At 44.4% G+C, this 22,731-nt stretch overlaps 2 protein-coding genes across 5 annotated transcripts; one reads left to right on the top strand and one right to left on the bottom strand.

Annotated features, from left to right (window-relative positions):
- Positions 1 to 13,305: 13,305 nt before the first annotated feature.
- On the bottom strand, positions 13,306 to 18,331 carry LOC125538791 (uncharacterized). Of its 4 annotated transcripts, none has more exons than XM_048702080.2 (2): positions 16,839 to 18,331; positions 13,306 to 13,981 (listed from the first exon to the last, which is right to left on the bottom strand). In XM_048702080.2, the coding sequence occupies exon 1, from the start codon at positions 18,183 to 18,185 to the stop codon at positions 16,857 to 16,859; it is 1,329 nt and encodes a 442-aa protein (XP_048558037.2). In that variant the 5' UTR covers positions 18,186 to 18,331; the 3' UTR covers positions 13,306 to 13,981; positions 16,839 to 16,856. The 4 variants fall into 4 exon arrangements, with proteins under 4 accessions (XP_048558037.2, XP_048558038.2, XP_048558036.2 ...); XM_048702081.2 differs by having other exon boundaries at positions 13,306 to 13,969; XM_048702079.2 differs by having other exon boundaries at positions 13,306 to 13,783.
- A 63-nt stretch (positions 18,332 to 18,394) lies between these two features.
- LOC125528727 (DNA-directed RNA polymerases II and IV subunit 5A-like) lies at positions 18,395 to 21,036 on the top strand. Its single transcript, XM_048693161.2, has 4 exons — positions 18,395 to 18,740; positions 18,822 to 18,998; positions 19,099 to 19,212; positions 20,571 to 21,036. Exons 1-4 carry the CDS (start codon positions 18,540 to 18,542, stop codon positions 20,694 to 20,696), a joined length of 618 nt encoding a protein of 205 aa, XP_048549118.2. The 5' UTR covers positions 18,395 to 18,539; the 3' UTR covers positions 20,697 to 21,036.
- The last annotated feature ends 1,695 nt before the right edge of the window (positions 21,037 to 22,731 follow it).

The following is a 22,731-nucleotide window of genomic DNA, read 5'->3' as shown; positions in this document are numbered from 1 at the left end:
TGTTCGTTGAGAAAATCACGTTCCCGAAGGTTTCATTCCGTTTGGACTCTGTTTGATATTTCTTTTCTTTGAAACCCTAAAACAGGCAAAAACAGCAATTCTGGGCTGGGCCTCCGGTTAATAGGTTAGTCCCAAAAATAATATAAAAGTGGATAATAAAGTCCAATAATGTCCAAAACAGTAGATAATATAGCATGGAGCAATCAAAAATTATAGATACGTTGGAGACGTATCAATATTCAATGAAAACTTCATGGAAACCATATTTTCAAGTTTCATAAAAATCTGGAAAAAAATGTGGGATGTTAAGAAGGTGATGTTTTATTGCGACACAAAATTTCAAGTTGAAAAAAATTACGAGATGTGAGCTACGAAAAAGACAAACTTACTATTCGGCACTATTCAACACTGATTTTGTCTTTTTTATAGCTCACATCTCTTAATGTGTTTCAACTTGAAATTTTGTGTGCCAATAAAACATCATCGTCTTAACATCCCGCATTTTTTTGAAACTTCAAAACATCTTTTTCTCATGGTTTTCACCGGTTTCCACTGAATGTTGGTTTCTGTATGATATCCCCCCTGCTGCGCGCGCGATCTGAGTCCTGCATTCTGATTGGCCAGAACCAAACTCCACGGATCGTACGTGTGCACCGTTGGATGCTCCCATATCGAATGGCAACCCTGAGCCCTTTCGACAGCACATGCAGTACATGGGTAAGCATTGTGCGCATGCGTCGTGTAGCTCACGCTTCCTTCTCTACTAGGTTTTCACTCAAAACAGGCTACCGTTTCTCGCCACTCCTCTCATCGGTTTCCCGCCTCTTCTCCCAGATATGCATGATGTAGATGTTCGTTTAATTCTTATAGTTCATCTCATCCAAAATCAATTATTTTTGTAAAAAAAACTATTTTAAGATTCATGGAATTGTGCATTGTAAAGGTAAAAACAAATAGTGACAATTCATTTAGAAAAAAAGGTTTGGGCAATTAAGGTATGGAAGATTCTAGAGAACAAAGAAGAAGTGCTTGTGTTTAGAGGTTTGTGCATTATGCTTAAGTTCAACCATGGAGTCTTCTAGATTGTACATGTGGCAGAATCTGGTTGAATGTAGATGATATCCAACGGCCAGTAGTACTTGGATTTGCCATATCTGTACCGTCGGATTGGCTTCATCCAACGAGCAACTTTCATAGTTATTTGCACACTATATATGTGTATAGATGTATAGGTGTATATAGATGTGTCCCATGCTAGACAAAATAAAGTTTGAGCGCATGCGTGGGACGACCCCCCCCCCCCCACTGTCGCCTCGAAGTTGGGAAACTGACATCATAGGTATTGAACCAGGCTTGGAGTCGGGTACGGACGTACGGTGTTCGGTTTGTAATGTACTTGGCATGGCCCATCAAAGTTGTGCATTTTGGATTTAAACACATCATACATCATCGTACCCATACATATTTTCGAGCGGCATGCAGTGTATACGGGGTCTTCTGATCGACCACGTCTCCCTTGTGCAGTTTTTTGTGACGACACGGATATATGTGGGCTCCCCAAGTGTATATATATCATCCCTTTGACCGATAATGAGGGGTATGTGTTTGCCATGAATGGATTCCTCCTAGTTCATGTTAGGGCCGGTCACCATCAAATGTCGGTCAACCAAAACTCGAGCTCATGTGTTGTCAGGATTCCCTCCCAGATGCTCGGATTGCTGGGTTTGACCTACATCAAACCCTGCGTACGTATCTCGTCCTTAACTACCTTGCCTTCATGGTTGTTGTCTGTATCGAGAGGTAGGCATCACATCTAAATTGTACATTATTCTATATTGAAAACACACATCACCCCTTCCCAACGTACATCATTTTGGGCCGCATGCAAGAGGTGATGGTTTGTGGTCCCTCTCGTGCGATGTTTATGATGGTTCAATCTATTGGCCCAAGCGGTTTATCGACAACAACAATTTTCATTTGACCAAACGAAAGATTAATTGGTCCGTCTTATGGTAGGTCATGTCGATATGCATGTATGACCAAAGTATCGATCATTACGTGCATCCTCCCCGCTGACACGAAGTGGGAGGTGGTGGGCCAAGCATCCTAGCTAGGTACGACATTATGTCATTATATATATCCTAGCTAGGTGGTTGTTAGGGTGCTTTCGGGTTTGCGAGGCAGGTGCCACCAAAGTTATGCATTGTGTATTTAAAGTTTTAAACATCCCCAATATTCGTACATATATTTGGCCACTTCCAGGTGGTTCTTGACTTCTGGCCCCTCTCATCGATCTTCAATGACGCGCCCAACCGTGGGCCCACGGGGTCAAATTTGTGCATTGGAATTTTGGACATCACATACCACCCTTTTCACTCATATATATTTGGGCCACATGCTGGTGTGGCTGTCTTTTGACCCTCCCTGACGTTATATTTTGCTGCAAAGACTTTGATGATCCTCAACGGACATGGGGTATAATATCTAAACAGTGTGTGATACAAGTGTGATGTGAATCACCACGACCGCGCAAGCACTAGCAAATTAAGGTGGAGGTACTGGCTCAACCGTGTGTGATGCAAGTGCGCTGAAATCACCATGACCGCGCAAGCGCGAGCAAAGGGTGGAGGTATTGGCTTAACCGTGTGCGATGCAAGTGCACTGTAAAACCACCACCTGTCGAAGCTAAAGGCAGGTAAGTTTATTTGGAAATTAGGAGGAATCGTGTGCGATATACCAACTAGCTAGAAATATAAAAAACAAAGTACCCGCCTTGAGCATTGCAAAAATCGGCGGATCCGCGCCACTTTTCCTTATTATCATACACGCATATTGTTATTGGACCGTGCGCGATCTTGGGCACTCCCGCCCCGCATCAATTCCTTTACCCAAATTTTAGTAGCCTCGTACTTCAACCGTTGCCCACACTCCTCCAACACCGACCTTATAGTAAAATTTTAGCAGCCGAGGCATTTGAACCGTCGCCCTCCCTCGACCACCACTATCTCCACTCGCCATTACTAAAATTTTCAGTAGCCGCGGCATATCCTCAACCCCCCCCCCTCCACAATCCCCCATCCACCCCCTCCCCCCTTTGAACCCTGGCTCACGGCCGCCGCCGGCGCCGCCGCCAATCCTGGCGGTTTGCCCGTTCCTCCTAGCTTAGATAATAAAGTTCAGGTTATCCAGCGATTCCCATACCATCACCCCACTCCCCTGAGTTTTTAGATGAGGCCTGCGGTGTCCCTTCCCGCCAGATCCACATCCCCTACTCCAGAATGTCGCAACCTAAGCTCGACCACGTATCTCGGGGAGCCCGACGAGCGTTCGGCATAGAAGAGGTTTATCATGGCCTCTCCGGCGGACGTTGGTGAGGTGGCCACCATTCGCCCCAACCTGCCGATCCCGGAGCAACACGTCGCCGCGAAATCCGGTGAAAACATTGACTACATTTCCATGTCAAAGGCTTCATGTCAGTGGGCTAGTGTATTACTGTATCTCGGGAAAGCTGGCTACGACATCAAGCTCGTCCACACCGACGGCTTCACGCAGGCCATGTCACAAGTTAAGTGGTCCATCCCCAACCCCTTTGGTTCAACCGCCATCGATCTCTTCGACGGCCCTGCCGCTGATCTCCTCCGCCAAGCGGTCAAGGATTTGCGAGCTTTATACGCCATTGAACCCATTTTGTCACTTCTGAAGGACATGTTCTACAATGGCGGCTTGGGATCCTCAATTGCCAAGTCAGATCTCATCGACCACGACCACAACCACGAGAAGGGCACCCACGAAGGTTCTTCCAAGGTGAAACAGCCCATCTATGACATCAGAGAGCGCACCATGGGTCTGTGCTCTTCCAACTGGAAGGATCCCGTCCATGAAATGTGAGGCAACATTCTATCAGCAAATATTACCTTTTCTAGCTTGCCAACCCGTACCCTTTGTTGTAGTAGCATTTGCCGTGCGGTGCTTTAACTGTGTCGTGTTTAATTATTTTAGTTATGCAAAAATGTATTGTTCAATAGGTCTATGTGATGTTTAAGTATGAATTGTCCACTTTAGTTTCACGAATGGCTATATTTGGTTGTTTATAGTGAGTAGATGCCTTGTTTATCTGTATTTGGTTGTTAGGTTGGTTGGAGTGAGCATTTTTTCAATTATCGAGCAAATGCCTTGTTTATCTGTATTTGGTTCTTAGTTTGGTTACAGTGAGTATTTGTCCAATTATCAAGCAGATGCCTTGTTTATCTGTATTTGGTTGATAGGTTTCTTTTTTTAGCATTTGTCCAGTTATCAAGCAGATGCCTTGTTTATCTGTATTTGGTTGTTAGGTTGCTTTTTTAGCATTTCTTCAGTTATCAAGCAGATGCCTTGTTTATCTTTATCTGCTTGTTAGGTTGGTTGCAGTGAGCATTTGTCCAGTTTTCAAGCATATGCTCTGTTTATCTGTATTTGCTTGTTAGGCTGGTTGCAGTGAGACTCTGTCCAGTTTTCAATGGCTATATTTGGTTGTTACGCTGGTCATTTATGCCTTGTTTATTTCAGTCATTCACAATGTGTGGTTCATTATGTGCAAGTCAGAACTGTGCCGCTCGACTACATCAATACCAGTTTGAACGGCTATATTTGGTTCCAGTTATTCCTGGTGTAGTTAACACATGCCCTTTATTTTCAGTTTTACACATTTATCCAGTGTGATGTTTAAGCATTACCTACGTCCTATTCATTTTCAACAATACCAGTTTGAATTGCAATATTTGATGCCTGTTAAGCCTGCTGTCGGTAACATTGCCTTTCATTTTATATCTGCTTTAACAGCATGTTGAAACCAACACATTCAAGATATCATTTGGAGATGATGTTGTTTACCTTTGCTATATTCGTTTGATGTTAAGATTGTTGTACTTAGCATGCCTTTCCACTACTTATGCAGGACAACAATAGGAGTGGCCACCATTTTCCACCGAGGTTAGCTTCATCCCTCGGCTTGTACTCCCCCGTCATTCCATAATGTAGTGCATATAGATCCAGTCCTGGACACTAGTTAGCTTCTAATATTGACTTGTTGCTTGTAGGTACATATGCCCTTGGCAAGGATCCATGCATCGACCCTTTTTGTGTATGGGGCAATGAGATATTGATGAACAAGCATCAAGTGAGGAAACTGATAAGGATTATTAGCAAAAAAGATATGAATGGTGGCAAGCAAATTATTTGTTTATACTCTATCCAACACAACAGTGAGCTGTAGGATGATAACTACAAACTCTACAGCCTTCTCTTTTTACTGCCCATAATGAGTTGTTAGACAACAATGTCTGAATCTTTTTCGTTCCCAGTGGTTCCCTAAGCAGTTCACTCAAGATTACCTCGCAAAGTACATGATTGGTGGACACGCAATGAAGGTTAAAGTATTTCATTCAGACTACAATGAGCATCGAGAAGTCCTAATGAAGACAGTGAAGGATGGACGGGCAGCCATCACAAGGGGTTGGCCTAGAGTCGTGCGCGCCTTACACATGGAGGAGGGCACAATATGGGCATTCCGCTTCACCTTCTCCAGCAACCAGAATGTCTTCCGCCTCTCTCTTTACAGTCTTTAGTACAACTATGGTTCATCATTTTTTACTTGGTGCTTCTGTAGTTCTTCAGTATATGTACCTGTGCATTGAATTATGGATTCGTGGTTGAACCTATATTTGTAATAAACATGGTTGGATATGAAAATAAGTGATTGCCTACTTTCAAAGTCATAACATGTGATTTTTAAATTAGGGATTAATTGGATTAATTATGGATTAAATAGGGACTATACTGCACACGGTTTATGACAGCGAAACGTTTGCAATAAACGTGGAGATCAGAAACGTTTCTAGGATCAACTACATGTGCGATCAATCTCCACTACACACACGACTTTCTCTTGAAAACTGTTTGCGTTAGGCCACCTTGCGCAAACGTTTATCACATAAAAAATGTGTGATGGACATCCTTTGCCACACAGTTTCTTTCTACACACCGTGTGTGATGCATTCAATAACGCAAACGATAAAATTATTAATATTGTGTGCAATGGCAATGCTATCACAAACTATTTAACGGGAAAAAATGTGTGTGATGTACCTATGAACGGAAACGTTTTCCTTGGAGCGACTGTGTGGGATGTACATACGAACGAAAACGTTTAGCGAGGACTGACTGTGTGGGATGTACTTGCGACCGGAAACAATTTCGCCATATAATTGTATTTTTTAGCTCTACTATACGTATTTCCGTATTTGAGCGCTCGCAGGTCGCACACGACCTCATTTTGTCGAACATGTGTGCCAGGAGGGCATATCCCCGACGGTTTCTGGGTCGTGTGGGAAGGACCCCCCTATCGCCCACACTCACTTGACGACAGTTCCAGATGTCGTCGTGGAAAGGGGTTTTAAACCGTTTGTTTAGGACCGACGTGCACCAGTGGCTTATCACACCCGATCATCACATGGTGTCTCAGCACGACGAACTGTAGCAACGGTGCATACTCAGGGAGAACACTTATACCTTGAAATTTAGTGAGAGATCATCTTATAATTAATGCTACCGCCGTACTAAGCAAAATAAGATGCATAAAGGATAAACATCACATGCAATCAATATAAGTGATACGATATGGCCATCATCATCGTGTGCCTTTGATCTCCATATCCAAAGCACCGTCATGATCACCATTGTCACCGGCTTGACACCTTGATCTCCATCGTAGCATCATTTTCGTCTCGCCAACTATTGCTTCCATGACTATCACTACCGCTTAGTGATAAAGTAAAGCAATTACATGGCGATTGCATTTCATACAATAAAGCGACAACCATATGGCTCTTTCCAGTTGCCGATAACTGTGTTATAAAACATGATCATCTCATACAACAATTTATATAATCACGTCTTGACCATATCACATCACAACATGGCCTACAAAAACAAGTTAGACGTCCTCTACTTTATTGTTGCAAGTTTTACGTGGCTGCTACGGGCTTAGCAAAAACCGTTCTTACCTACGCATTAAAAATCACAACGCGGTATAGTGATTGCTTTTTGATCTTCAGAAAGAACCATGTTCATTGAATCCGATTCAACTAAAGTTGGAGAAACTGACACCCGCCAGCCACCTGTGTGCAAAGCACGTCGGTAGAACTAGTCTCATGAACGCGGTCATGTAATGTCGGCCCGGGCCGCTTCATCCAACAATACCGCCGAATCAAGAAACAACTAGTGACGGCAAGCAATATATATATACCCACGCCCACAACCCCTTTGTGTTCTACTCGTGCATATAACATCTACGCATAGACCTGGCTCGGATGCCACTATTGGGGAATGCAGTATTTCAAAAAAATCCTACGGTCACGCAAGATCTATCTAGGAGATGCATAGCAATGAGCGGGGAGAGTGTGTCTACGTACCCTCATAGACCGAAAGCGGAAACGTTAAGTAACGCGGTTGATGTAGTCCGTCTTCGCGATCCAACCGATCAAGTACCGAACGCACGACACCTCCGTGATTTGCACATGTTCAGTTCGATGACGTCCCTCGAACTCTAGATCTAGCTGGGGCCGAGGAAGAGTTTCGTCAGCACGATGGCGTGTTGACGGTGATGATGAAGTTACCAACGCAAGGCTTCGCCTAAGCACTACGACAATATGATCGAGGTGGAAATCTGTGGAGGGGGGCACCGCACACAGCTAAGATCAACTTGTCTGTCTATGGGGTGCCCCCTCCCCGTATATAAAGGAGTGGAGGAGGGGGAGGGCCGGCCTCCTAGGGCGCACCCCAAGGGGGGATTCCTACTCCTACTAGGAGTAGGTTTCCCCCCCCCCTTTCCTAGTCTAACTAGGAGGGGGAGGAAGGGAAGAGGGAGAGAAGGAAAGGGGGGCCGGGCCCCCCAAACCCTACCCCAATTCGGATTGGGCCTAGGGGCGCGTGCCACACCTGGCCACATCCTCCTCTCTCTCCCACTATGGCCCATCAAGGCCCATTAACTCCCCGGGGGGTTCCGGTAACCCCCCGGTACTCTGGAAAATACCCGATACACCTCGGAACCATTCCGGTGTCCGAATATAGTCATCCAATATATCAATCTTTATGTCTCGAACATTTCGAGACTCCTCGTCATGTCCGTGATCTCATCCAGGACTCCGAACTACCTTCGGTACATCAAAACACATAAACTCATAATACCGATCGTCATCGAACGTTAAGCGTGCGGACCATACGGGTTCGAGAACTATGTAGACATGACCGAGACTCATCTCCGGGCAATAACCAACAGCGGAACCTGGATGCTCATATTGGTTCCTACATATTCTATGAAGATCTTTATCGGTCAAACCGCATAAAAACATACATTGTTCCCTTTGTCATCGGTATGTTACTTGCCCGAGATTCGATCGTCAGTATTGAAAGATCGTGAATGTCACCTAGAGGGGGGGTGAATAGGCATTTTAAAATAATTACGGTTTAGGCTTGAACAAATGCGGAATAAACCTAGCGGTTAATTTGCCAAGCACAAAACCTAAAACAACTAGGCTCACCTATGTGCACCAACAACTTATGCTAAGAAAGATAAGCAACAATGTGATAGCAAGATATATGACAAGAAACAATATGGCTATCACAAAGTAAAGTGCATAAGTAAAGGGCTCGGGTAAGAGATAACCGAGGCACGAGGAGACGACGATGTATCCCGAAGTTCACACCCTTGCGGATGCTAATCTCCATTTGGAGCGGTGTGGAGGCACAATGCTCCCCAAGAAGCCACTAGGGCCACCGTAATCTCCTCACGCTCTCGCACAATGCAAGATGTCGTGATTCCACTAAGGGACCCTTGAGGGCGGTCACCGAACCCGTACAAATGGCAACCCTTGGGGGCGGTCACCGAACCCGTACACTTTGGCAACCCTTGGGGGCGGTCACCGGTACCCGTCAAATTGCTCGGGGCGATCTCCACAACCTAATTGGAGACCCCAACGCTTGCCCGGAGCTTTGCACCACAATGATTGAGCTCCGAACACCAACAACCGTCTAGGGCGCCCAAGCACCCAAGAGGAACAAGCTCAAGGGTACCAAGCACCCAAGAGTAATAAGCTTCTCAACTTGTAACTTCCACGTATCACGTGGAGAACTCAAACCGATGCACCAAATGCAATGGCAAGGGCACACGGAGTGCCCAAGTCCTTCTCTCTCAAATCCCACCGAAGAAACTAATGCTAGGGAGGAAAATGAGAGGAAGAACAAGAAAGAGAACACCAAGAACTCCAAGATCTAGATCCAAGGGGTTCCCCTCACATAGAGGAGAAAGTGATTGGTGGAAATGTGGATCTAGATCTCCTCTCTCTTTTCCCTCAAAAACTAGCAAGAATCCATGGAGGGATTGAGAGTTAGCAAGCTCGAAGAAGGTCAACAATGGGGGAAGAACACGAGCTCAAAGGATAATGTTCAATGGGGAAGAAGACCACCTTTTATAGGAGGGGGAAAATCCAACTGTTATGTGCTCAGCCCGCACACGAGCGGTACTACCGCTCAGGCGGAAGAAACAGGGAAAAGGAGCAACAATACATGAACCTTGGGGCGGTAGTACAGTAGGAGACAGCGGTACTACCGCTGGGTTAGGCGGTACTACTGCACCCTTCGGCGGTACTGCCGCGCAGAACGAAGGGTAAAGAGAAAGAGGGAATCGGGCGGTACTACCGCGGAGGAAGGGCGGTACTGCCGCTAAGGAGCGGTACTGCCGCAGGGAGGTACCGCACAATCCGACACAAAAAAAGACCCCTCGAATCGACGCGGTAGGGACCTGGTAAGCCAACGGTAGTACTGTTGTGGAGTCACCGCCGGTACTACCGCTGCGGAGCGGTACTGCCGCTTGTGACTCCTCAGCGGTACTACCGCTGGGTACCACGGTACTACCGCTGGGACCCTGACAAAAACCACACTCAAGAAAACCAGAACTGCCATAACTTCTGCATATGAGCTCCGAATTGAGCAAACTCAAGCTTGTTGGAAACAAGACGACGAGTAGCATCAAAACAACGACTGGTTATAGTAAGAAGAGGCAGGGGAGGTATGCCTAACAAAAAGAGGAGTGAAACCTCCAACCGAGAAGAACCGGCAAAACCTCCAACATCAAAAACATCATAGAAGATGCAAGCGAACTCCGTTTTCGATGAACTCAAGCTTGTCAACAAGATGACCATAAGCTCTAAGACTCACAAAGAGAACCAAACAAGAACCAAGAAAGATGATGCAAGGATGCAATGGTTTGAGCTCTCAACGAACGATACGATCAAGCTACTCATTGAGAGCCCCACTTGATAGAATGGCAATCGATCCTATAACCCGGTCTCCCAAGTCCCAACTACCATCATGAGACCGGTAAAATAGAAAACCTATCAAGGGCAAACCTTTGCCTTGCACATGGTCCACTTGAGCTAGATGATGACGATCTTGACTCCCTCAAGTTGGACCACCCTTCTTGATTGTGTTGGCTCGATGAAGACTAGTTGATTGCTCCCCCATACTCCACTATGGGTGAGCCTTTCTTCCGCACATCTTCACAAGTCCATTGTCACCACAATGGACGGCAAGCTTCAAGCATTTGATCTCTTCGTGATGCTCCACTTGAACTTGCACCGCAACCTTTCTTGATTGTGTTGAGTCGATGAAGACTAGTTGATTGCTCCCCCATACTCTACTATGGGCGAGCTACTCTTCCGCACATCTTCACAGGTCCATTGTCACCATAAAGGACAACAAGCTTCAAGCATTTGATCTCTTCGTGGTGCTCCACTTGAACTTGCACACCGCAACCTAACCCCACAAAGAACCCTCACGAAGACATGGGTTAGTACACAAAGCGTAATTGACAATGCTTACCATACCATGGGATCACTTGATCCCTCTCGGTACATCTTCTATGCTTTGTGGGTTGATCATCTTGATTCACTCTTTAACTTAGTCTTGATCAACCTCTCACAAGACCAATCTTTAGGTAATTCCTTGAATAGCACCTTGGTCGACACAAACTCTCCTTGAAACCAACACATGTACTCCAAGAAAAACCTATGGACAAAACCTTCAAATATAACTCAAGGCAACCATTAGTCCATAGAGATTGTCATCAATTACCAAAACCAAACATGGGGGCACCGCATGTTCTTTCAAGTATCATCATACCTAGTTCAATCTCGTTACCGGCAAGTCTATTTACTCGTTCCGTAATGCAACATCCTGCAACTAACTCATTAGCCACATTGCTTGCAAGGCTTATAGTGATGTGCATTACTGAGAGGGCCCAGAGATACATCTCCGACAATCGGAGTGACAAATCCTAATCTCGATCTATGCCAACTCAACAAACACCATCGGAGACACCTGTAGAGCATCTTTATAATCATCCAGTTACGTTATGACGTTTGATAGCATACTAAGTGTTCCTCCGGTATTCGGGAGTTGCATAATCTCATGGTCATAGGAACATGTATAAGTTATGGAGAAAGCAATAGCAATAAACTAAACGATCATAGTGCTAAGCTAACGAATGGGTCATGTCAATCACATCATTATGCAATGATGTGATCCCGTTTATCAAATGACTACTCATGTCTATGGTTAGGAAACTTAACCATCTTTGATTAACGAGCTAGTCAAGTAGAGGCATACTAGTGACACTCTATTTGTCTATGTATTCACACATGTACTAAGTTTCCAGTTAATACAATTCTAGCATGAATAATAAACATTTATCATGATATAGGGAAATATAACTAACAACTTTATTATTGCCTCTAGGGCATATTTCCTTCAGAGAGTGCATGGGCCCATCGGACACATGGCGATCACATGAGGTGGTTGATGCTACACTAAAATTATTCGGTGGGATTGCAACACACCCCATGTTGCGCTCGGTTGTCTGCAACACAACCCGTGTTGCAAAGCACGTGTGTGTGGTGGGGAGGACGTTGGGCGCCACATGATCAAAGACCGGTCGAACAGTCGCCGCGGTCGATGCGCGCCAACTATTAGTCGGTTGAGGAGAAGTTTTTCCATTTTATTTTATTATTTATAATGTTACATGATACCCTGCTGCCTATTTCAGCAGGGAGGAAATTTGCAAATATGCCATTTAGTCCACGATCCCGTGGAACAAGTTACATTTCGGCCGTCCCTTCGTCCTGGAGATCCATTTAGTTCACGATCCCATGGAACAAGTTACATCTCGGCCGTCCCTTCATCCTCGAGATCTGTAGCTAAACATCACCCTCGTTATAAAGCAACTCCCACGCCAAGGCTAAATCAACTCCCTCTCCCGTTCTTCCAATACATGTGCAATTGTCACATAACTACATAAGAATGTGTTTACTGCAATGAATTGATAACCTGAATTTTGCATCAGATGGTCAATTTGTTGCTAGTTATTGGCTTCTTGCTATTCATCCACTGATGTGCTGCTTAGGACAGTTATTAAGTTGATGATTGTATGTTCTTAATTCTGTTGCACACGCATCTTCAGATGAAATGACCTGCGCATGCTTACGCTGAAGTGTTCTTACCAGTAGATGCCATCTCCTTTGATTGTTATATTATGAAAACAAGTGATATGTTGGATTTGGTTTACTTTATTAATGGTAAGATTTTTTTTGCTGATATCAGATGTTGTCAGCAACTCGTATGAGAAACACTCGCATTTTTGGTTGACGTTTGATGTCAAGGTGCTCAGGCTTCAGAGTCAGGCATGCTAAAACTATGCCATTATTGGTTTGTTTTGCCTGAATGCTAAAACTATGCCATTATTGGTTTGTTCTGCCTGAATAAACGGAGTCCTGCGCCACTATTCCGATACTCACTTCCTAAGTAGTAGTATTTCTCCCATTCCAAAATAAATGTCGCTGACTTAGTATAACTTTTACATAAATATGCACATATTGTCAAAGGCATATCGTTTTCATTACAAATGACCTTGCAACAAATGCTCTTGTAGCCGAGCATAGTTGAGATAAGTGGTGAATAAGCTACGAGAGCAATACTGTTCATATAAGGTGCAGATGAATAAAGGTAACCTGGAAAATTAGTACTACCGACATATGGAAGTGCACGCATAACAATACTGCTCAAGTAAGAAGGTAACGGAATAATTAGCAAGCAGAATTAGAAACCGTGCCAAACTGCCAATCTCCTTTAATACTTGTCAACCTCCAAACTGTAATGTTGCGTCAAGCAATCAGTTGGCTGGAAAACCTGAACCTGCAATCTGCTAAGAAACTCTGATTTGCCTTTTGAGGGAACTACGGCGGGCATAAAGCCAGCCTGAGCCAAAGTTTGAAAACAGTGAACAAGCTTCTTTTTACAAAGGAGAGCAGGTAAAGATTAACGGAGATTAAAATAACTTTTTACAAGCTGAAGTAAAGAGCAGAGGGAAATTTCACGCAGAGAGAGGCCTATTCTATGTACATGCAAAGTTGCAAGTTCGACTCTGACCAGTGCCAAGCTTTATTATGACTGTTTTTTTTTTTGAGGAACTGGCAAAGCTTTGCTTGTTTTGCTTCAATTTTACTTCATTCTCCGCGCATCAAGAACAACAAGCCTGGCGAAACAGGTGCACCCCCCCACTCCCCTCATCCTCTCCTTCCGCCGACCTCCCCGTGATTTCCAATGTAGGGTGTTGACTGATTGACGATGTTGGTAATGTCCCTGCAGATCTACGTCTTCTTCCCGAATCCAAGCCACGCATGAAGACGGGCAGGAGCTACATCGACAAGATGAAGCAAGATAACGTCATCAGCAGCATAGTCGTCGTGCAGCAGGCGCTAGTAGTAGCAGATGAAGCAGCAGTAGATAAATGCATCAGCAGATTTCTTCAACATCTCCTATTGAGTCTTTAATCCATCCATTCTCTATTGCTCGCTTTACTTCTTCCTCCTCTAACTTCTTGCTGAAACCAAGGCTTCATCAAAATACAGAGCAAACTTAGGTGACAAGGCGGCTATGGTAACTTGTTTCCCCAAACAAACAAAATCATTAGTGTGAGAAGCAAACATAAGTTGTCTCAGAAAATACATAAGCGCAGTCCAGATATTCAAACGGATGTAATAATTTGCTCCGCTTTATCTACTTGGCGTGTGAAAGAGATTTAACAATCCAATCTCATGTACATAAAACTCTACAGCAATCCACTATGATGACTATCATAATGGTAGATGCTCTAAACAGCTGCTGATGGAGAAATACATGTTAATAGCTGAATGAATCTGAAGTGCAAAAAGTATGTCGACACTTGATCATGCAGAGGATGAACGCCAGAGGCTATCGAGCAGGACCAAGTGTTGTTGTTCGCAAATGTAGACGTGAGCACAAGTCAATAAACCGAGATTATGTCGGACCATGAAAATAACAATAAACAGGATTCATGACATATATTTTTGGAGATGTCAGTCACAGAGAAAACTACAAAATAGATAGCCCTTATGACACAAAGTGCAATGTCATTTCTTTTGGCTATTTGTTTTACATCACGTAATTTGTACTCCCTCTGTTTTCACAATATATCCCTGTTGCACAAACTGAGGCACAAAGTTTATGTAATTATGTGGTATCTGATGGAACCAGAACATCCTTGCCACTACTTGATGGACAAACTACTATGCTACCTGATCGAAGAGAATATATTTCCACTCTATCAGATACTGATTAAATATTGTACTTCTTAAGCAAGCATACATGAGACATATTGTTACATGAAAATATGAAGTGCTCTGAAAACAATGTATCATAAGCAGTCTAAATATTCAAACGCATGTAATAATTTGCTCTGGTTTATCTACTTGGGCCTGTGAAAGAGATTTAACAATCCAATTTCATGTTACATAAAACTCTAGAGCAATCAACTCTGACAAATATCATAATGGTAGATGCTCTAAAGCAGCTGCTGATGGAGACATACATGTTAATAGCTGAATGAATCTGAAGTGCAAAAAGTATGTCAACACTTGATCATGCAGAGGATGACCGCCAGAGGCTATCGAGCAGAACTAATTGTTGTTGTTTGCAAATGTAGATGTGAGCACAAGTCAATAAACCGAGATTATGTCAGACCATGAAAATAACAATAAACAGGATTTATGACATATATTTCTGGAGATGTCAGTCACAGAGAAAACTACAAAATAGATAGCCCTTATGACGCAAAGTGCAACAAATGTCATTTCTTTTGGCTATTTGTTTTGGGGCGTGCTAGGCGTCGGCCGGCGGATCTTTTTAAAAGATCCACCGCCTCGCGAGCCGTCCGATCTAGGTTGTCTTTGCAACAAGGGTATTGTTTCGGAAACAACGGTGACTATTATAACAAGTGCTTTGTTTCAGAAACACATCGATGACTATTGCAACAAGAGCTTTGTTTCAAAAACATTGGCGACGTTACAAAAGCATCTCTGTGTATGGGTCCCTTCTTTACAACAAGAGCTTTGTTTCAGAAACAATTATTGCAACAATGGCTTTGTTTCACAAAAATGCTGCGCAGGGCCGGGGCGGATCAGTAGGGAGGGCTCCCCCGACACCGACATCATCAACGGAGAGGCCATGCGCTGCGTCGCGCGCCACTAAAACGACGACTGGGCCGCGCGGATCTCAGTCACTTTCGCCGACGTCGGGTGGTGACTTGGAGATCCCGATCTAGATGCAGGGCACGGAGATGTGAGCGGCAAGGCGGCCGGCTGCCCGTCCGACGACAAGTGAGGCGGCGAAAGAAAAGATGAGGGATGGAATTGGGACGGCGAAGGCCTGCCTCGCCGGCGAACGACGACAGTTGGATTGGCCGGCGGCGAGCACGGGTGAGCACCCGCATACCTGGCCATGTAGTCCGTCTGCAGCAACTGTTGAGTTGCAGAAGTGCTTCTGAAACAGAGGTGGAGTTGCAAGAATCGTGACGTAGATGAGGGTGGCTCCTGGCCGTCCGATCAAAACAGATCGAACGCCCACGGAGGCGGTTGACGTGCACCGAAAGATCAGTCGGGTGAATACAAACGTTTCCCATTTGTTTTACACCACGTAATTTGTACTCCCTCTGTTTTCACAATATAAAATGTTGCACAAACAGAGGCACACAGTCTATGTAATTATGTAGTATTTGATGGAACCAGAACATCCTTGCCACTACTTGATGGACAAACTACTATGCTACCTGGTTGAAGAGAATATATTTCCATTCAATCGGATACTGATTAAATATTGTGCTTCTTAAGCAAGCATGCATGAGATATATTGTTACATGCAATTAGTGTTTGCTTTAGTAGTACTACTTACAAGTTAATGTTTAAAATATTCAGTTGTGTTTTACACTGCCTAATAATGTCTTTATTCAATTACCTGACCGACCTGTGTACGATACTGATATCATGTTCAAGAAGATCAGCATCAATATAAGAGCAAATGTAAAATTCTACTTGTTACCAAGGGAAATATAAATAATAGTAAGTACAGAATATAACTACCATATTAAAAATCGGATGACTAATCAATATTTAAAAGGTGAACTCGCTATTTACAACATTGTGTGTTGCTATGATGTGATACAACAAACCATGGTTCACAGGATTAATTTGTCATTTAGCTAATATAAGTTTTCCTAAGCTTATTATCTAGCAATTAAACATCGCATTCTGTTGAGTTGAGTTCAAAAATTAACAAGAACATAAATGAGAGATGAGTAAAAGTAGTACTAGACAACACTAAGAAATGCTACAAGATGGAAGATTTAACATTAACATGAATGGCAAGGATAATCACATAACATGAGACTTAAGTACCTTTTGATGGCATGCTTATCAGTACATGGTGAATTGGCTGGGGATGAAGGAGATGGAGTTGACGGAGACGGTGGTGAAGAAGGTATTGCGGACAATGTCATCCCAGGTCAGGTGTTCTTCTGCTGCTGCTTGGTTTTCTTTTTCTTCGTTGGTATAGAGGGTGACTGCCCCAAGCGCCTTCTTCCTCAGATTGACCTCAACCAGCCAGAAATTGCGGTCTCTATTATTCAACACAAAGCAGACAACATCATGATCAACCAAGTTCATGATAGGAAACTTTGGCAGGAGCAGTGGCAGGCGCTTGTCAGAGGAAAGAACATTCTCGAGCTCACGGGCTTCCGTGGTGGCATCTTTTTTCCATATCCCGTTGGACAGATTCCATGTCCTGATTTTGAAATCAGAAGAATGTATATGCACGCTGCGGCCTGCAGCATCGCTGATACAAATGAGCTTAACCATGCCGCTGTCAGTGACACACACACGGCGTGCTGGGTCAGGGACCCCTGGGTCAATATAGAGACGACGAGTGTCCAGATCTGCTGGCATCGAGACATAGCGGGGCGGCCTTGTAAGATCTCCATGCACGGTGACAAACAGCAAGCCGAGGTAGCAATCGACCCAGCACAAGGAACCGCCAAAGGGGATGACGGAGTCGGTATTCCAGGAACCATACAGAAAGTCAGGGACGCCCTTGCCATAAGGCATCTGCAGCGTCCTGAATTCCCATTCCATGGCCTTCCCAGGTGCATGGTGCAGCAGGCAGAGCTCGCCCCATGAATAGAGCTCGGCCACCGTGAACTCCTCCTCGCCGTAGCACAGCAGGCCGATGTTATCGCTGTTCATCGTCCGCTGTTGCTGGTACCGGTACGGGAGGAAGAGCTTGTCCACTTCCGGGTTCACTTGCCCACCCTTGAAGCAAGGCGGGAGCCGCCTTAGGAACGGGCGCTTGCCTGGGCGGCCGGGGGCCGTGTAGACGAAGTAATCCATGGGGTAATAGTTGGGGCGGCACTGGTCAATGTGAGGGACATAGGTCTGGAAAAGTATGGAGCGGCCATGAGCCGCGAGGACGGAGGGCGGTTCCAGCAGCTTCATCTCTGGCCTGAGCCCATCTGGAAAGTGGAGGTAGAGACGAGACACGGCGGGAGGCGGAGCGACCCTGAGGGAGACGGCGATGGGCCTACCGGTGCAGGTCTCGGAGACCTCCGATGTCGTGCCGTCGGCATCTGTGTCGTCGCCCGGCAAGGTGCAGTGGGCGATGCGATCCAGCATCACCCAGGGCAGATCAGGGATGGGGGTGTCCGGCGGCTGTTCGTCCCCACCACCACCACGGCCGCCACTACGAGTCATGGCGCGCGGCGGAAGGCCAATTAAGATCTAGGGTTCGCCGTGGCCGTGTTTCGTCGGAGCCGCGGAGGAAAAGAAGGTAGGGCCGGCCCAGCCCAGATCATTGTCCGGCCCAAACCAACCCCTAGCGTGCAACAGAGGACCGAACCATTTCTCAAAAAAAAAAAACAGAGGACCGAACCGAAGCGAACGACCCGTAGCTCGGTCTCGGGGTCCGGCTCCAACCGACCCTTCTTCCTCAATCCTCGCTACTCGGCGCCGGTGTCTCCTCCCCTTCTCCCTCCCCCCAAAACCCTACCTCCGGCCCTTCCTCCTCGAAAGGCAGGCGAAAAATTCGCGCGGGCGATCGGCCAAGGGATGGCGGCGGCGGAGGGGGAGACGAGCCGGCTGTTCCGCGTCCGGCGCACGGTGATGCAGATGCTGCGGGACCGCGGGTACCTGGTGCTGGACGCCGACGTCGACATGACCATGGGCGAGTTCGTCGGGCGGTACGGCGACCCCGTGCGCCGCGACGACCTCGTCATCAACCGCGCCAAGAAGGACAACCCCGACGACCAGGTGCGTCCCCACCTCCTCCCCGACGATTTCCGTACTAGCTAGGGCGTCGGCTGATTGACGGCGTTGGCAATGCCCCTCCAGATCTACGTCTTCTTCCCGAACGAGCCCAAGCCCGGCACGAAGGTGGTCACCAGCTACGCCGACAAGATGGCGCAGGAGAACGTCCCCAATGGCATACTCGTAGTGCAGCAGGCGCTGACCGCCTTTGCCCGCAACAAACTGATCGAGACCGCTAAATTCCGGCTCCAGGTCTTCCAGGTCGCGCTCTACATTCATGCCTCGTGCTCGTATGACTAATATCCAGTGTCTCTCGCCATGGGAACCGGTGGCTGACGTTTAATGTAGCGCTGTCCTGCAGGAAGGGGAGCTTCTTATAAACATTAAGAATCACGATCTGGTTCCCGAGCACGTGCTCCTCACACCGGAGCAGAAGAAGACGCTGCTGGAGAAATACACCGTGAAAGAAACTCAGGTCATACAAATTTGCCAATCCTTTGCTCACTGTAACTGACCTGATATTCTGATCAATGCAAGCATGACATTATGTGAAATGTATTCCTGTTTGAGCCATAAAGCAGTTAATCATTGTGAACAAACAATTATAGCTATAAACTGTGACCTGTATTCCAGCATACCTTCATGTACATATTCCAGATGGTTGGGTTGGGATAAAACATATTATTGATTTGAAAGAAAAGGTTCCGTCTACTTAAGCTATAATTCACCAACCAACTGGGGCATTTTATTTTATCCCATTACCTGGTTTGTGTAGATGGTTTTTTGTCCTGACAAGCAGCAGTTTTGCATGTTAGTATGCCACATAGGAGGCCAAGGGTTTTGTTAGACCCCATGTACCAGGATCATATCCCTTAATAACGCAATAGTAAGGACACAATCTTATATAATCCTACTTGCAGAACTACTAGGGCATACATATCCTGATGCATGCACAAATAGTAGATAAGCCATTTCTGATAATAAGATTCATATACATATGTGGATGAATATCCTGGCTAGCTGTTAATTTACTTTAGGTATGACAACTGTTAGGTCATGTTGGTTTCTTACTCTTAAATCATCTTGATTCAACAATTATGGTTGATCGTAATTTAGAAACATGTGTATTCTATATTGTCATGTCTAGAATCAGGACTAGCAGCAAACTGATCATGTGTAAGACCTTAGCTGAGATGCTACTTTGATGAACATAATATGGTGGTGTTGTGAAAAGCTGAGATTGTGAGACACAGGTGGTAGCGGGATAAGCTAGTAGGTTGGACACATCAGAAGCTCTTTTAGAACTTAAAAATGATATATGGTCTGCTTCAGATGTGTTGCTTTCAGAGTTAATTTGTTGTTAAGGGTTCTTATATACATGAGCATTATGTATCCCATAGGTTAGTGGTCTGTGGGTGTTCTGCTGACACTGGTCTGTTGCCTATTTTCTACAGCAGTATTTGATCTGTTGGATAACGTCAGGACATGTGTACTGGAATTTGCAACACTCATATCAGTTTCGGTGTACTTGTTCGTTCTTGTGCGATGTTTGTTAAGTGTAAGAGGCGTAATGCTCTGAACTTAGTAGGAAGCTGCATTGGTTAAGTGTAGTGTTGCTTACCCCTTTCACTTGGTAGTGGTTGCACGTTTGAAAAGTTTGGGCACACATGTCTTTTTTTTTGTTTTTGTGACAAAACACTAGGAGCTCTTACAATCAATGATATAAGACGAAATGTTGTATGTGCACTAGTAAAGAAAATGCAGATATTAGCTTTTATTGTTATAGTGGTACTCTAGGTTCTGATGATCTTGTGCTGTCTTGTGATGACGCAGCTGCCTCGCATTCAATATACGGATCCAATAGCAAGATACTATGGCATGAGGCGTGGACAGGTCGTGAAGATCACCAGGCCCAGTGAGACTGCTGGAAAATATGTGACATATCGCTATGTTGTCTGAGCTCCACTACATTCTTGAGGGTCAGAGATGTTCTGCAAGCACTGCCAGTTAAAATGCTTCCTCCCATGCTAGCTCCTCAGTAGTAGACTCTTGTTTTCTCGAGGAACAGAAGTACTTTCTGAACCGCCTTAGTGCTCTGTCTTTACATCCACTTGTCAATTTGGCATGACTCTGTTAGCTAGCATCTAGACACAGATTTCAGTAGTTTTCTTTTTCTTTTTCGACACAGCTAAATAGCTCTTTGCTACCCGAAATAGTCGGTCTAATTCGCGGAGTTCAACTTAGTGCTCCTGTATTTATATCTGAATGGTATGAGCATGCCTTCTGGGACCGTTGTTTATCTGACAAGCAAAGAAAAGCTGCAGCATCAGGAACGTGGGATATCTGCTAAATGACGCGGTATGAAGACAATGGCAGCAGTGTGGTGAACCTGCAGCTAATTTGCCTTACCGCCACTCCAGCTGATCAACAAACCCTTTTTCTGTTAATAGTGCAATTGTAGAGATAAAACAGCTATACGTAGAATTTACAAAAAAGAAAAACTTAAAAATAGATAAAACATTGAGATTCTCAAGCATTTTCATCTCGGAATACCTAATCCCATTAACTTCAGAAAATATCTACACGAAGATTTAAGAAAACCAGAAAACAAGCCTGCAAATGCGAACAAATTTTTTTAGCCACTTTGCAATAGCTAGGCGGGCAGTGGAGGCATTAAAACAGTGACAGTGTCGTAAGTATTCCAACACCAACAACAGGCAATGGACCACAAATGCCAACAAGAATTCTCCAACAACTTTTGAGCCACCTTTTTTACTGTTGAGAAACCAGTAGCACACCCTTCTTTGGAAGAGAAATTTGACAAAAAGGCACTCACTCCTTTTGCCTTTCTCCAAAGGACGTCTCTTTGGTTTAGAGGATTCTTGTAGGAATTTCATAGGATAGGGTTTTTATAGGAAAAAAATTTTTAGAGCCCTTTGGTTTGTAGGAATGGAATCCTATTTCTATGAAGGAATTCTTCCTATCCTCCACATTTTATAGGAAAATAAACATTAGCCTAGACTCAATGGAAAAAATCCTATGATGCGAATCAAAGAGCATCTTCTTTCCTATTCCTACTCATAGGATTTGAGATACATGTTATCTCATTTTCTATGACTTTCCTATTCCTACGATTTTTCTACCCTATGAACCAAAGAAGACCTTAGTTCTGTCTTTGCCAACAACACACATTTTAAGTCCCACTTAGACAAAATAACACAATTTGAGTTAATTTTCTCCACATTTTTGTGACCACACCGTCATATTATTTTGAATGGAATCTACTAAGATGCTAAGCTCACTATATTTTGAGCATCTTGGTCCGTCGGGGTCAATGGGGTCATTGCGGCCCGCCTGTAAGGGTGTATGTAGTTGGTTGAGGGTTCCCGCTTGTTTTAAAATATTTATTTATTTTTGCACATTTTAATTCATAAACATTTATTAAAATTAGTGAACATTTGAAATACACTGACCATTTAAAAAATCCCTGATCATTTTTTAAATTTATGTACATTTTAAAATTTTGCTACTTTTCTATTAAGATATTAAGCTCACTAGATTTGGAGCCTCCCAATTTGTCAGGGTCTGTGGGGTCGCTGGGACCTGCTTGTAAGGGTGTATATAGTTGGTTGAGGGTTCTTGTTTGTTTTCTCTTTTATTAGTTTTCTTTCTTTGTTTTTATTATGTTTTGTTTTTAATTACTTGTTTTGCACAATTTAACTCATGAACATTTCATAAAATTTGTGACATTTTAAATATGGTGAACCTTTAAATGAAATCTTTGATTATTTTAATTCATACAACTTATTAATTCATGAACATTTGAAAGTGCAACTATTCCTCGGGTGGTTTTGGTAATTCATAACAATGTATAGCTCATTGAACTAATATTCATTCAAATTAGATATTTCAGAAAGTTCAATGATTGGCATGGCATGGACTAGAGATGTGGACCCCTCAAAATGCTAAGGACAAACATTTGCAAAAGCTCAAG

The sequence above is a fragment of the Triticum urartu genome, chromosome 2A (genome assembly GCF_056163025.1).
Source record: "Triticum urartu cultivar PI428250 chromosome 2A, HENAU_Tu73, whole genome shotgun sequence".
Classification (NCBI taxonomy): Eukaryota; Viridiplantae; Streptophyta; class Magnoliopsida; order Poales; family Poaceae; genus Triticum; species Triticum urartu.
Note: the sequence above shows the minus strand (reverse complement) of the source record. Positions and strands in the feature narration are given on the sequence as shown.